The sequence below is a fragment of the Juglans microcarpa x Juglans regia genome, chromosome 3D (assembly GCF_004785595.1).
Source record: "Juglans microcarpa x Juglans regia isolate MS1-56 chromosome 3D, Jm3101_v1.0, whole genome shotgun sequence".
Lineage (NCBI taxonomy): Eukaryota > Viridiplantae > Streptophyta > Magnoliopsida > Fagales > Juglandaceae > Juglans > Juglans microcarpa x Juglans regia.
In genome coordinates this window covers 28,605,182-28,620,042 of record NC_054598.1, presented here as the reverse complement: position 1 = coordinate 28,620,042, position 14,861 = coordinate 28,605,182, and the positions used below count along the sequence as shown (strand labels likewise).

Genomic DNA, 14,861 nt, shown 5'->3' with positions numbered 1-14,861 from the left:
TCGAATTAAAAATGTCGAAAAGTACTGAAGTGTTTCGAAACCGAAAGGAAAAAAGTCCAAATCTCGCGGCGTAGATTTGAATGCGTCGGAGTCCGGACCCACAGCACAAAGGCAAGTTCCCATTGTCGCACCTCAGCATCTCTTTTCCCATTTTTTTTTTTTTCCTGTCCATGTGGTAATTAGGAAGATTAAAGATTTTACTCATTATTTTCACAATAAATATTACATATAATTTTTTTAATTTTTTTTGTCTCGTAAAAATAATGAATAGATGAACTTAATTAATTTAAAAATAAATAAATTAAAAATAAATATGATGTGTGATGTGTAAAGATAATAAGTATAAAAACTGTTTGTTTAGATTTTATAAAAAAGATGAGATCTGCTAAAAAAAAATGCTTTGATTGATAAGTTTTGAGATACAAAAATTTTATGTATAATCACTTTTAGGTATTATTTTCACACTCCACTAATATGATTGGCTACATCACTTTTTTTAATATAAAATAACTGATTTGACTAATCATATCAGTATAATGTTCAAAGAGTATGTAAAAGTAATTGTATGTAACGAAACTCTTTAAGATATATTTATTGAAACTTAAAAATAATTTATTTCATTAAATAATTTATATTTTCTCGCCATAAGATAAATATTTCTTTTAGTAATGAGAATAATTATTAAGTACTTTCTACGTATAGACAAGTATTACTCATATCAAGTTAATAAAGATTTATATTTCTATACATAATTTTAATTAAATAACACTTTATGATAGAATCAGAGTAATGAGTTATTCATTTTCTAAAATCACATAATAATTTATCTAACAATGCATAATTGACGATTGCAATTTACAAGTTAGACTCAATAAATAATTCAACGTGAAGGTTTTAGATATACAAAAATTAGTTTAATGTTTAAAATTCATTCCACTTTTTTATTTTTTAAATATTCACAAAATTCTTTTAGAAGTTAGAAACTTAGAACCAACGTGGCCTCATGCTCTTGTCTGCCTTCCACTTCTCAGTGTATTCCCTTTTCACCGGGGGATTGTTTATTTGACGTATTATTTAAATGAGAAATTTTCTCATCGTTCATCACTTCACATTTCACATCATATTTTATAAAAAAATTAGAAAAAATTTCATTATAAATAATTTTACACACTAATACTCATACTTATTTAATATAATTAATCAGAAAGTATATTTTATTAAAAATAATATTAATTTAAATTTAAAATATAAATGCAACATTATTAATATTCATATTGATACATAAATTTATTTATATATAATAAAATTTAAAAAATTATAAATATAAAATATGAGAATAAATAGTGATTAAAGAATAACATTTATAAATATTCTGAAAATTCCATTAAAACGAACGTGGCCGACCTCTCTCTCTCTTGCGTTCCTTCCCACTTCCGATTGTCTTCCTCTTTCACCGTCGTTTTTGATTGAGACACATTAACAAGTCGACCATCCGACGTGGTAACAGCCAACCACTGGTTACTTGCCACGTGTTCCCCGCCTTGCCTTCAAAACTTTTCGCACCCAGGCTGTGCCTCCCCTCCTCTGCCTCTCTAGTCTCTCCTCTCGGAATTGCCCAGAAATAGTTTACATAGCTAAACCAAACTAAAACCTCTCTCTCTCTATCTCTCTCGTAACGATGCCGTTTTGCACAACTGGGACACAACCAGGCGGTGCAGACGCAGAGCGCAACGACAATGGAGTCCAAATCTTTTACAGAACCTACGGTCAGGGACCCACAAAGATCCTCCTCATAATAGGTCTCCCTTCAGATTCTATTTTCTCTTTTATATTGAAGTTTGAACTCTGAATTCCGATTATTCAACAGAGTTTTGGTTGAACTTTTTTGGGTCGTCGGAGTTTGGTGATCATTTTTCGGGCTCTTCATTTCAATGGCTTGAATCGCTTGATCGTCTACATTCCATTTCAGTTCAGAATTTAAAGTTTCAATTTATATATATAAATTCCGCGTTGTTTATGGTTTTTATGACGAATGGTCAGGATTGGCAGGGACCCACGATTCATGGGGTCCACAGATCAAGGGGCTAGTGGGAACCGATACGCCCAATGACGATGAAACGAGAACCGGCGATTGGAGTTCAGATGACAATGAGTGTGGCAGTGGTATCCAGATATGTGCGTTTGACAACCGTGGAATGGGTCGGAGCTCTGTACCCACCAAAAAATCTGAATACACGTGAGTTTTTGTTTCAATTTCTTGTAATTTGAACAACTAGTTTTTATATTTCTTCTCCGGGTTCTGTGAATTTTCTGTTTTTTATTGTAATGTTAAGTTTTGTTTGGCTCTATGGAACTGTACAAGCTGATTCTTTTTTTAAAAGAAACTTCGTGTATTTTTTGGGTTTCGTAGTGTTTTCCTTTCTAATGGTTTAATTTATGGATCGACGTTTGCGTTGTCATGTGTGTGCTCGCGCGTGGTTGTATTAGTTTATTTTGATTAATGTGAATGTTCTACATTGGGAGTATAATCTTCGTTCGGACGAAACAAAAGCCTTTGCTTAAATGAGCTAACTTGCATAGTTGGGGTGATTTTCTCTCATCTTGAATTCAAAATCAAACGGGACAGCTGAGTCAGATCAGAAGTTTTTTCTAACCAGAAAAAAAGTTGAAAAATACTTTAGTCACAAATAGATTACAACTCAAAAACTGATTTGGCTTGATTTGATATGTTAGATTGTAAAGTTATTGTTGTTATAAAGTAGATCTAACAGATTTTATGAAATCACATCAATTTGTGAGTTTACTTTGTATAATCTTTTTGTATTTGTAACAGTTCTCAAAAAGTTTTCATTTTCTCTGTTGTGGAACGGCTCTTTTACTGAATGTTTCCTCTATAAACATAATGGCCTGTGATTGATTGCTGTGTGCAGAACAAAGATTATGGCGAAGGATGCAATTGCGATGTTGGATCATTTGGGGTGGAAAAGTGCCCATGTTTTTGGACATTCAATGGGTGAGTCTATGCCCTGAGTGTGTTTAGACTTTGACTAGGTTTATGTACAGGAAACTTTTGCTGGTTTCGATGTAATACAAGAGATAAAAAGCTTGCTAATTTAGTAGTAATTTAGGCTTTGTTGAACACTGGCATTCAGCTTTAAGATTCTGGAAAATGATTGAAGCAGGAAGACCTTCAAAATTGGGCAAATAGTTTATTCACTTGATGCTTTAGCAACATCAACCAGATTCACATGCATGAAAACTAATTTCTTTGATGGTTTTGAATCAAATTCATTTTGAAGTTCATTCTTTGTACCATCAAAACAGGAGCTATGATAGCTTGCAAGTTAGCAGCAATGGTGCCTGAAAGAGTGCTGTCATTGGCTTTACTTAATGTAACAGGTGGGGGTTTTGAATGTTTTCCGAAGGTATTGTATATCTTTTTATGCCACTCAGCTAGACCATCTTCCATTCCTTTTTTGCTCTAGAATAATGATATTATGTCTACCATTGAGTACACTTTGTTTCCCCTTAATTGAATATAGCTACCACCTTCGTGATAAACGAATCTGGCCACACCCATTTTTTTTTTTTAATCTGAAAGCAGTGCATAAAGTTTAAGCTTTTCAGTTTACTGTTAAAAGAATATTGCATTTTAGTCCATGTTGGTTTCAAGCATATAGTTCATCCCTTGATCTACATCTTTTGTTAATATTTGCATTCATCTTCGAAGGCTGCATTAAATGACTAGTTGGGGAGAGATTTTCCCATATATCCTTTTTATGTTTACTCATGGCCACAATTACTTACCATAAAAAAAAAGTTTAGTCATGGCCACAATCCAATGTGGGTACGGAAACATTTGGTATTTTACAGTGTAATTTCTGGAACTAGTACTGCAACAGCATGATTTGATAATCATGTATGAGTGCATACAGATGAAAGGCTGGTTTTGATTTAGAGATAAGATGAGATGATTTTATATGAAAAATGAAAGTTGAAAAAAATATTATTAAAATATTATTTTTTAATATTATTATTATTTTGAGATTTGAAAAAGTTGAATTGAGATTTGAAAAAATTGAATTGTTTATTATATTTTATGTAGAAATTTAAGTAAGTTGTAATGATGAGATAAGATGAGATGAAACACTTTCTGAATCCAAACGAGGCAGAAATCAGTTGCATCACTGTATTAATTTGTCTCGGAACCTGAAACCAAAGAATTAAGATATGTTTTACCATGTGAACCAAAACAGCTTTAGGAGATAAAATGTGCAGGGAGGAGCAGGATTGAAGAATGCTTGATTTTGGGAAGGCCTAGCAGATGCTCCCCTTCACTATATTTAAGTCTCCTGCAAGAGGGAGCAAAAATCAGTCATGCAAATCTTTCCAAAGTAACTTTTTTGGCAATTTTGCATATGGACTTTTATGATAAAAAGAACTTTTAACTCTTATGGCCGGGTAATTTGCCAAGATGTTGATATATACCAATTTTTAATAGTGTTGATGAATAAGTTTTCTAGTCATAAGGCATAACATTATAATACTTAACTACAAAGCTCTATTATATAATGTCAATTTTCATTGGTTTCAAATGTATTCTCTGTCAAATATTTAGTTACATAATCATCGGTATTGGTAAAAGCACGGTTAAGAACTTAAGGTCTCGTTTGGTTACACAAACTATTTCATTTTATCTAATTATTATAATTTTTCCAAACTCCTACACAAAATACAATAAACAATTTAACTTTTTCAAATTTAAAAAAAAATAATATTAAAAAAAAATATTTCAATAATATTTTATTCAACTTTCAACTCGTATGTGTAACCAAACGAGGCCTGTGTAAGGCGCAAAAAGTGCACTTTTTGAAGTGTTGAAAAAAGGATAATTTTTAATATAAAAATATATATAATATCAGTTATTAAAGAAAGAAGACATGAAGACCAAAGGATTTCCCCTGGACCACATGACAACACCCCTACCGTGTACACACTCTCTCTCTCTCTCTCTCACAGACTCACACACACATCCCCGCTCATTTTCCTTTGGCCTCTCCTGAAATTAATTTTTTTTATCAAACACATTTGCAATTCAACCGCTATACATCCTCTCTCTGTCTCTCAAATTCCTCATCTTTCCAAATTTTTTTCCCCTTGGACGCTCCTGATACCCATTCGTTATGTGTATAATAGTTGTTGACAATCGTTTAACATTGATTTGTTGGCTGGCCAGAAATCCAATCCCGAATGGTATACATCTATATAATAACCAATTTCCTTATGTATTTTTTACATAATTTCTGAAGATCCTCATACAAAATGAATTTAAGAAAAAAAAAAAAAAAAAAGCACTTTTGAAACACTTTTGAGATTCAATTTTCTCTCATTTGTCTTCGGATTGACATTTAATTAATCAAAAGCACCTCCATTATGCAATATTTTATTCCATGAAAATATTGCATATATTACTCTTAACAAATTGATTTAGAGGGACAAGTATATTGTTATCTATTTTAAACCTTTTTCTACTGTATTTTATGGATATTTTGATAATAATAATATACATTATTTTTAAAAATGTGCGCTTATCTTTAACCAGGAGCTAAGTATAACTGGCGCTTTCACCAAAACTGCATATGCTAATCTTCCTTGTCCTGAATTTATGTTTTACTTTTAAGATAATGAAAGTGTAAACTAGTTTCTAGTATAAATTTTGCAAAACATATGCTAATCGTCCTTGTCCTGAAATGATGAACACCAAAAACATGGCATGGTTTATTACTAAGGACAGTAGCTCAAGTTGAGAATCCACAAGATGGTGTAGGGTTCAGCTGTGGAAAACCTTTATCATCCTTAGGTCACTTCAAGTTGGTCTTGAGTCCAGCCAACCCTACTACTCAAGTTGCAGCCTCATTTGACAATGGTATATCGACCATAATAGATTCAGGAGAAATCCGACATTTATACTGGTGCAGAATGCGTAGTTATAAATTTATTGGAATAGTGAGACAGAACAACCTTGAAATCAGTGAGGCTGTGGTCTGTCTTACCGAAGGAAGGTGGGATTATGTTCATGAATGCTGATAAACAGCATATTTTGGGGAAAAGCTAGTGGAGTTATGAAAGCAGGAGGCAGAAAATGAAGAATTAAAGTGCAGCAATATTTGGGTAGCACCTTTTTTTTTTTTTTTTTAGTAACACTGGGTATCCCAACTAATCCTGAGGGTGCACAGACTCTCGGTAAGGAGTTTATCACAATATGAGTAGCAGCTTTTGGAGTATTGTGAAGATGGCTTAGTGTAGTAAGTTTCTGGAATTTAGTTATAGAGAATTAGCTTTGTTTGTGATATAACTAAAGAACAAACTGCCGGGAGGTGGGGAGGGCAAATTGAAGTTGGGGCACGTTTTGATGGTGAAATGAGATGATATGATTTTATATTAGTTGAATAAAATATTATTAAAATATTATTTTTTAATATTATTATTGTTTTGAGATTTGAAAAAGTTGAATTATTTATTATATTTTGTATGAAAATTTGATAAAATTATAATGATGAAATGAGTTAAGAGTGTTTATGTATCCAAACAGAGCCTTAATCTCCATTGCGCTGCAAAGAAACTAAAATTATATCACCTAGTGCGGGATATCCTGATCTAGAGTAACTTCATAGCCATAAATAATGGAAACTCTCGCCAATGAATAGAAATTTATTATGTTCAAAAACACAATTTTGGCGATTAATTTGTTCTTAGAAGGATGGTCAAAACTATTCTGTTTCTTGCAGCTCGATCGACAAACATTATCCATTGCAATCCGTTTCTTACGGGCCAAAACTCCCGAGCAACGAGCAGCAGTTGACTTGGACACCCACTACTCAAAGGTAGACGATGCTCCCTATTCTGTACCCGGTTTTGCTATTAATGTATTCTGGATAATGACTGAGGAACAAAACCGTTTTATTTTGAACAGCGAGTAAAGCAATAAGAATTTGACTAGGCTGCAGCTGATATCTTTGCAACTTTCCATATCAAAGAGTCCTCATCAACTTTAAATATTTAGTTGAAGGGCCATCTGGATATTAATTTTCAAAATTTGTATGCTCACTTATATTCTAAACTACAGATCCAATTTCAGTCTCTCTGTGCATATGATGCAGGAATATCTTGAGGAGTATGTTGGGCAAAACACAAGAAAAACAATTTTATATCAAGTAAGAAATGTTAATGCTCATCTATATTGCATCTAGTAAGAAATTTTATGATTTATTAAAGGTGGCTAGCCTTTGCATTTTAATTTTATTTACAGATGGAAGTGGATACACTCACTTTCTCTACCATCATAAATTTGCAAAAACATGCTTCTAATTTTGTTTTCAGTCGATTCTTTGATTTTCCTACTTTGTTGGACACATTATTGCAGTGAAAAACAGATTAGAGAGCATAATTAAGCAAGGGTAAAATCAACTAATCTAATTGGCTAGATGTAGGCATCATCACTATTGTAATTTCACATAGGTTCTGTCTGATGATTGTAGCATCATGTTTCCAAATGATGCTGAAATAGTTTCATATGTCAAGTTACAAGTAAAAAGTTTCCTTTATCCATTGTTGTTTTCAACATCACATGTAGTGTTGACCTTAAACATCGGGTTGTACCCGGTGGGCAGGGTTTATCAGCTTCTGAACAGATTTATCTTTCAATAGCTAATCAATCTTTACAAATTGACCCACTAAATGTCTATGCAGGAATATGTAAGATGTATATCAGCAACTGGAATGCAGTCTAACAATGGTTTTGAGGGTCAAGTCAATGCTTGCTGGACACATAAAATGACACGATTGGAAATTGAACGGATCCATTCTGCTGGATTTCTTGTTTCATTCATTCATGGCAGGTGTGCAGCCATATCCCCTGTATTAATTAGTCACATAAAATCTTACTCAACCCCTTTTGTCATTGCACTCCAGCATAGTCGTACTTTCTCGGTTCTGAACCAAGATAATACATTCTCTGTTTATACGACAAGTAAATACCTTGCAAAATAAAGTTTCTGAGCTCTAAATGAGATGGACTCTATAAAATCTATAACTTTAATCTTATTGATTTATGGTTTCCACTCAAGACTACTCTCTGAATGTATAGGCATGATATAATTGCTCAACTATATTATGCGCGGAGACTTGCAGAGAAGCTACAGCCTGTTGCTAGAATGATAGAACTTCATGGAGGTCATCTAGTGAGCCACGAGAGGACCGAAGAGGTATATTTCACATATGTAGGCAAGTTGACTATGATACAGCAGTTCATCCGATTATGATGTGTCCAGAAATCTAAGACAATAGTATTTCAGCAATCATCATACCAAATCTCAATGATTTGGAGATTTACTCTGCATGACTTGATTTGACTGTACTTGAAAAGGAAAAAGGAACCTTAATTACTTTACTTTCCCCCCAAAATTATAGGTCAATCAAGCACTTCTTGAACTGATAAAGGCATCAGAAGTGAAGATCAATCCTCACGAATGGACTAATTTGCCGAAGAAAGCTTCTGGTAAGTATTTTACAATGATGACAACTATCTCTCCCCACCTCTCTCCCCCTTCCACTTGGGTTACATCAGGACATTTAACTGTAGTTAAGAAGTCATTAGTTAGCAATCAGAGTACCAAGCTCCTTCCTCCCATAAACACGTTCTCACATGTGGAGCTTTACGTATTAGGTCAGACATGAATGCCATTGGAAGCTTAGTGCTGTAACAATGCAAACAATCGTAGATGGCACTTAAGGGTACATCTTAATAAGGTGTTTTAGCCTTTGCTTGATAATATTTCAGATCAACGCCTGAAATAGAACCTGATTTCATGATATTCAACTCTTTGTTGTGATAATTTATCTAACCAAGCTTGAAATATAGATTCTGAGTAGCAATTGTATTGATGAATCTAGGAACTAACAAACCTACACTGATTACCTAGATCATAGGAAAGTCAAAATAGTGACACTCACTGTACCACTCTAGAAACAAGGATGGCATTTTGATATATACTGTTCTTTTCTTCAGGGTGGATAGGAACAAGGATGGCGTTAATCAGAGTAAACATGGAGGGGGAAGCAATATCTCTTTCCCGTTTTACTTGCTATCACAGCTGCATATTTTTCTCTTATACCTCTTTGGTCTCTTTTTTATGGTATTCGAGTATGGAAGAAGGGCTCTAAAAGGTTTTAAAACAGTTAGAGTTGGACCTTCTTTGGCATTACCTAATGGTGAATGATCCCTTATTTCTTACTGGTAACTGCCTATTCTTAAATTCCTCTCTCTTTGTTCCTGTCTAAAGTCACTAGTAAGAGAAGCTCAAAAGATTGATTTGTTCCCTTCTTTCTTAAATTCCTCTCTTTGTTCCCTTCTTTTGCAGGGTTTTATTGATTTGTCACTTTTCCTCATTACCATACCTACCAAGTAAAACAGGTGATGGATAGCACGATTCTGGAAACAACATTTGTAACAAGATGCAAGGACTCTGTACTCGGGAATCTACATTTTCAAAGCAGTTGGAGGCACAAAAAATGTTGGGAAATTGGGACACCAAAATTTAGGCAGATCCCTCTCCCCATGTCTTCAATTCGTTCTACTTGCAAACGATTATGCTAACAAATCCCTCTGTATCTACAACAAACTTTTTTGAGTGAAATTTAAAAGCGAGAAGATTAATCACTCTCTTTGTTTCGAATCCTTCTGCTTCTTGACATACAAAATAGATTACAGTTTTTAGAATCTTTACAGCAGAACTGCAACTGATGGAACTTAAAACAAGTAACCTACATATTAAACTGTGCTTATCGAGGACAACAGAGAAACTTATAAAATAAAAAAATAGAAGTGATTTGGTTCAGTATTTTGTTTTTATAGGCATGTTTGTGACAACTATATACAGAAGAGCGAACAGAATTTTGTATGAAGAGCAGCAAAAACATGGTAAAGCCAGATATCTAGCACTTCTAGATACTATTTGATTCAGGCGATCTAATCACGACCTATAAGTTATGGTGGATCAAACCAATGATTCAGAATTTTGTACGACAATACACTTTTGGTTCGAAGAAAACAGTTGTGGAAAGGACAACCCAAGACATGAAAAATTCAACAAATTCCCATACACAAAGATAGTAATATCACAACAAAAATCACGAGAGAGAGAGAGAGAGAACTTGCCTGGCAATTCTTTCTGAAAGATGACGGAACATCAATTCCATTGAAGCTGCTAGTGTGTTGTCTGCCTGAGAAAAAGCAGCAAAAGAAAGGTTGATAGAGAGAGAGAATCTATTGGTGGCGGTGAGAATCTATTGTCGATGTATGCCCACCGGATGATGCGCGCAAAACTCTGAAACAAGTTAACTCTGAAACAGGTTGCCTTTAAAGAGGTATTTTCTGATGGAGTGGGGCGGCATAGCCCCACTCATACCGCTGGGCGGGGCGTTTTTCTTTCTTTGTTTCTTTCTTCATATATATTTTTTTTTCATATTTTTTTAATACATTTAAATATTTTTAAAAAATAAAAAAAATTCATCAATATACTTAAAATCACTTCCTTAATCACTAAGTAAAAAAAAAAAAAAAAAAAAAAAAAATTTGCCAAGCGGTCAAATGGAACGGTAAGAGTGGGGCGACATAGTAGTGTTTCTCTTTTCTGATATTACTTGAATAATTAAAAAAAAATGATAAAATATTAAATAATAATAAATAATAAATCATAAATAATAAAATATTCTGTTATGAACCCAATTAAATTGGGTTGGGCTTGATGGGCCTCCTATGTAATTGTTATTTTTTATTTGTATTGAGTGTTGTTTAGTGGCCCATGGGCCTAGTTAAGGTGAGTAAGAAGTGTCCCATGGCTTTAGTTGGTTGTTGTTGATTTAGGGATGTGTCTTCCAGTATATGTAGAGGAGGGAAGTCCCTGTTGAGAACATTCTGGAATTATCTTGTATTTGAAAATTATTTGGAGGAAGGGCTGCCTCGAACTAGCCCAGCGTGACAATGATTTCATCTCCATCTTTTCTGTTCATCTTCTCTATTCCACTGTCACATTTTGTCAAGCACCTTGCATGCATTTTGCATTTCCAAAGCAGTAGCCTACTTTCAAGTCTACCACCATTTCCACCACTTTTCTCTTGATACAAACAACAAACCATAACCAAGACCATTACAAGTGGTTTTTAGCCTTCAACAATCAACAAGTAAATTTGTTGCCACTAATGGAAAAAGCTCTTGAAAAAGTGCTGCACATGACAGAGTTTCTTGATCGAATGCACGCAAATTACAAGGTTTTCAAGCAACAAGTCGAGGAATCCTTCTTGGTCTGGGAAGACCAAGCTGCGGAGGAGGGAGTAGAAAAGGGAGCTATGGATTCAACTAAAGAAATACAAAAATCGGAAGTGAATTAAGAAAAAACTGATGTTCGATGGAAGGGGGAGAACGTTACGTGTCTCTTGAATGTCGATAGCTTTTTTTAAACCAGTAGAAGATTCCACTGTTGTCAACCTAAGAGAGAAATCCTTGGTGGAGTCTCAGGACCAAGCTGCGCAGGAAGAAGTATTCAAAGCATCAGAGATGGAGGAGAAAATGGCAGTGTCCACAATAGTGGTTCCTGAAGAAATTTCCAACCGAAGTCCTATTTCCCTTGTTCTTCGAAACCTAGATCCGATATTAAATTCTATATTCTCAGATGACCGCCTCCAACTTCCCTTTCTTTCAATTCCTCTCCGTAACAATCATCTTCATCCTTCATTTTCGTCTGTCATACCTAACCATCCAATTATAGAAGAAGGCCCAACCATCAGGATGAATATCGGCAAGAGGAAAATACCTCCTAAGCCTCCTCCTACCAAAGGGAATGTTGCTTTTCGTTTTAATGGAAGAATTCAGGAGCAAATCAATAAAGATCACCTTGACAACAACCCAGTTTTTGTTGTTGGTAAAGTAACTGGAGTGAAATGGAAGTCTCTGTCTGAGGTCGAGAAAGCACCATGTGTAGCAATGGACAAAAAAAAGGAAGGCCAACTATGAGAAGTGGATTCGAGATGATCACCACAGAACAGAGGAGTCTAAAATGGCCACAGGCCCCATTCAGAGGTTCTTCATTGTTGTGATTATTGGTGTCGCCGTTGCCGAGTCCAAGAAAAATCGAATTATTTGGTAGCTCACAAAATCTATGGAACTTAGGGATCAGGTGCTATCAAGCATGCAACGGAAGCTTGATATTTTCTGCGAGGAGGTGAATAATGTTAGGGACCACTTAGGTGCTTTGGGCGAGATGGCAGCCACCATAAATGCTGAATTTTCATGTAATAAACTCTTGGCTCTGATTCGATTAAATTTGTTGATTGTGGTTGTTGGCTCTATGATCAACATTGTGACATTTATAATACATGGTCGGGTTGCATGAAATCTTCTAGTGGGGACAGGATGCCCAAATATAAATTGGCTTTCTCGAATGAAATAGAACCAGAAGGAAGGGTGCCCAAGCTATTTGACGAAATGCTTGATGGGTAAGTGTGGGTTGCATTAGAAATAAAGGCTCGGAGCGATGAATGTGGAAGATTCATGGATTTTCTTCCTGGGCGTATATATTCTAGCAAACATATGGGCCTTAGAAAATGGTACAACCCAGTTCTCGGTGTGAAGGAAGAATTGGACAATTACTCAGATGAGGACTACTTGGTTAGACCAACAGCAATTTTTGTAGCCTGCAAGTATGAGGAGATTTTTGTTCCTCTTGTGGAGGATCTTGTTCTGATATCAGATAAGGCATATACAAGGGAAGAAGTTATCGATATGGAGAAAGTAATTGGTAAGAAACTCTTTGCTTCCCAATTGCTTGTTATTTTGCCCCTTAAAATTGTTTTTAGTCCTTTTGATAGAGGAAGAGGAGGAAATCGTGCGGGGTCTTGGAATGCTATAGTTTTAATGGACGAACAAGGCCCTCAGCGTAAAGCAAAGGGAGTTGCGATTAGGTTGCCACAGCTCATCATTTTAGTCATATTTTCCCAGTATATACCTCACTTGATGCGTGGTGAGACGTATGTCTTCGACAGCTTTGTTGTTATATTCTTGGTGGGGATTATTTGGATTTATGCTGACCTGCTCAACGTTGGTGGGGCTTACAACTAAAACCCAAATTAGTTGTCGAACAAATCATTCCAGAAGCATTGGTGATGCTCCATGGATAAGAGTTCCATATCCTTTTCCATGGGGAGCTACCACTTTTGATGTGGGAGAAGCTTTTGCATTGATGGCTGCTTCATTTGTTACTCTTGTGGAGCCCATTGGCGCATTCTTTGCTGTGTCAAGGTATGCAAGTGCAACTTCACTGCCACCTTTTTATTCCCAGCAATAGTGTTGGTGGGCAGAGAGTAGACATTCTGTCTCGGGGATATTTGGAGCTGGTAATGGGTCATCAGTTTCTTTTGAAAATTCATGACTGTTAGCATTGACTCATGATGGTAACTGAAAGGTTGTGACAAGAAGATCATCACCAACAATTTGCACTTGTTCACCAATACTATAGAGTTGCATCAATATCTCAACCTTGAGGACAAGGTTGTTTAAAGGGGGAGAATTTGTTATGAACCCAATTAAATTGGATTGGGCTTGATGGGCCTCCTACGTAGTTGTTATCTTTTATTTTTATTGAGTGTTGTTTAGTGGCCCATGGGCCTAGTTAAGGTGAGTAAGAAGTGGCCCATGGCCTTAGTTGGTTGTTGTCGATTTAAGGATGTGTCTTCCAGTATATGTAGAAGAGGGGAGTCCTTGTTGAGGGTATTCTGGAATTATCTTGTATTTGGAAACTATTTGGAGGAAGGGCTGCCTTGAACTAGCCCAGCGTGACAACGCTTTCATCTCCATCTTTTCTGTTCATCTTCCCTATTCCACTATCACATTTTGTCAAGCACCTTACATGCATTTTGCATTTCCAACGCAGCAGCCTACTTTCAAGTCTACCACCATTTCCACCACTTTTCCCTTGATACAAACAGCAAACCACAACCAGGACCATTACATATTCTAAAAATATTTGAGATATTCTCGTATCCAAGCCTAAAACCTCGTCTTTTCTTATTATCATTCTCATGTTTACATGGGCCGCGTACGTCGTACGCAAACAATCCGAAAGAAGACGAAGACTCATGGCATTCATGACTGATTTGGGGTCATTTCAATTGGAAATAAGAAATTCTATTTGTAGTTGTGAGTGAGGGATTGTGTGTATAATTTTATTGATGAATAAAGTAAAAGGAAAAAATATCATTTTAAAAAAAATATTATTATAATTTTAAAATTTTTTTAAACATAACTATATGGGCTTGCATGAGCAGTCTTTATTTGGTGACTGTATGTAGACTAACTCTTTGGAAATATTTTCGCTGTAAGAGATATGATACTTGTAACAGTAATATATAAGGATTGCGTGATCATTTTAAAAATTTAAAGCAAATGAGATTTATATGAAAAAAATAATAATTTTTAAATAGTAAACTCTACTATTTTTAAAAAAAATTATGTGATATTTGCGTACTTCACAACTATATATATCATTATTATGTTTATATAAATTATAAATGTATAAGTTTTGAAAGTCTTTGGAAAGAATGTGGTTTTTTTATTAAAAAAAAGTACGATTCTTTTTACGATAAAATTCACTTTTCTATAAATAATTGCGCAAAATTAATATATTTAGAGATTGTATATACCCTTTTTCTTTTTTAAAACAACAGTCATAAATTCGTCAACCCAATTCATTACAGTAACTTGTCACAAAATTCAACATGTGATTAGGTTGTCAGGTATCACTTCCACC

General features: G+C 34.8%; 2 protein-coding genes across 3 annotated transcripts; both read left to right on the top strand.

Annotated features, from left to right (window-relative positions):
• Nucleotides 1–1,431: 1,431 nt before the first annotated feature.
• Nucleotides 1,432–9,713, top strand: LOC121253953 (putative aminoacrylate hydrolase RutD). The gene is given in 12 exon segments (XM_041153894.1): nt 1,432–1,799; nt 2,041–2,236; nt 2,931–3,013; nt 3,325–3,425; nt 6,789–6,884; nt 7,161–7,214; nt 7,750–7,898; nt 8,147–8,264; nt 8,470–8,557; nt 9,068–9,117; nt 9,120–9,295; nt 9,420–9,713. Coding segments are annotated over 11 exon segments (1,215 nt in total). The 5' UTR covers nt 1,432–1,678; the 3' UTR covers nt 9,279–9,295; nt 9,420–9,713.
• Nucleotides 9,714–12,607: 2,894 nt separating this feature from the next.
• Nucleotides 12,608–13,178, top strand: LOC121253950 (G2/mitotic-specific cyclin-B-like). Of its 2 annotated transcripts, none has more exons than XM_041153887.1 (2): nt 12,608–12,854; nt 12,927–13,178. In XM_041153887.1, the coding sequence occupies exons 1-2, from the start codon at nt 12,608–12,610 to the stop codon at nt 13,172–13,174; spliced, it is 495 nt and encodes a 164-aa protein (XP_041009821.1). In that variant the 3' UTR covers nt 13,175–13,178. The 2 variants fall into 2 exon arrangements, with proteins under 2 accessions (XP_041009821.1, XP_041009822.1); XM_041153888.1 differs by having other exon boundaries at nt 12,913–13,178.
• The last annotated feature ends 1,683 nt before the right edge of the window (nt 13,179–14,861 follow it).

Bases quoted from the DNA above. Each gene is read 5' to 3' on its own strand.
- LOC121253950 (XM_041153887.1), top strand. From the start codon at position 12,608: ATGGATTTTCTTCCTGGGCGTATATATTCTAGCAAACATATGGGCCTT. The intron at 12,855-12,926 runs GTAAGAAACTCT...CTTTTGATAGAG, and splicing joins CGATATGGAGAAAGTAATTG to GAAGAGGAGGAAATCGTGCG.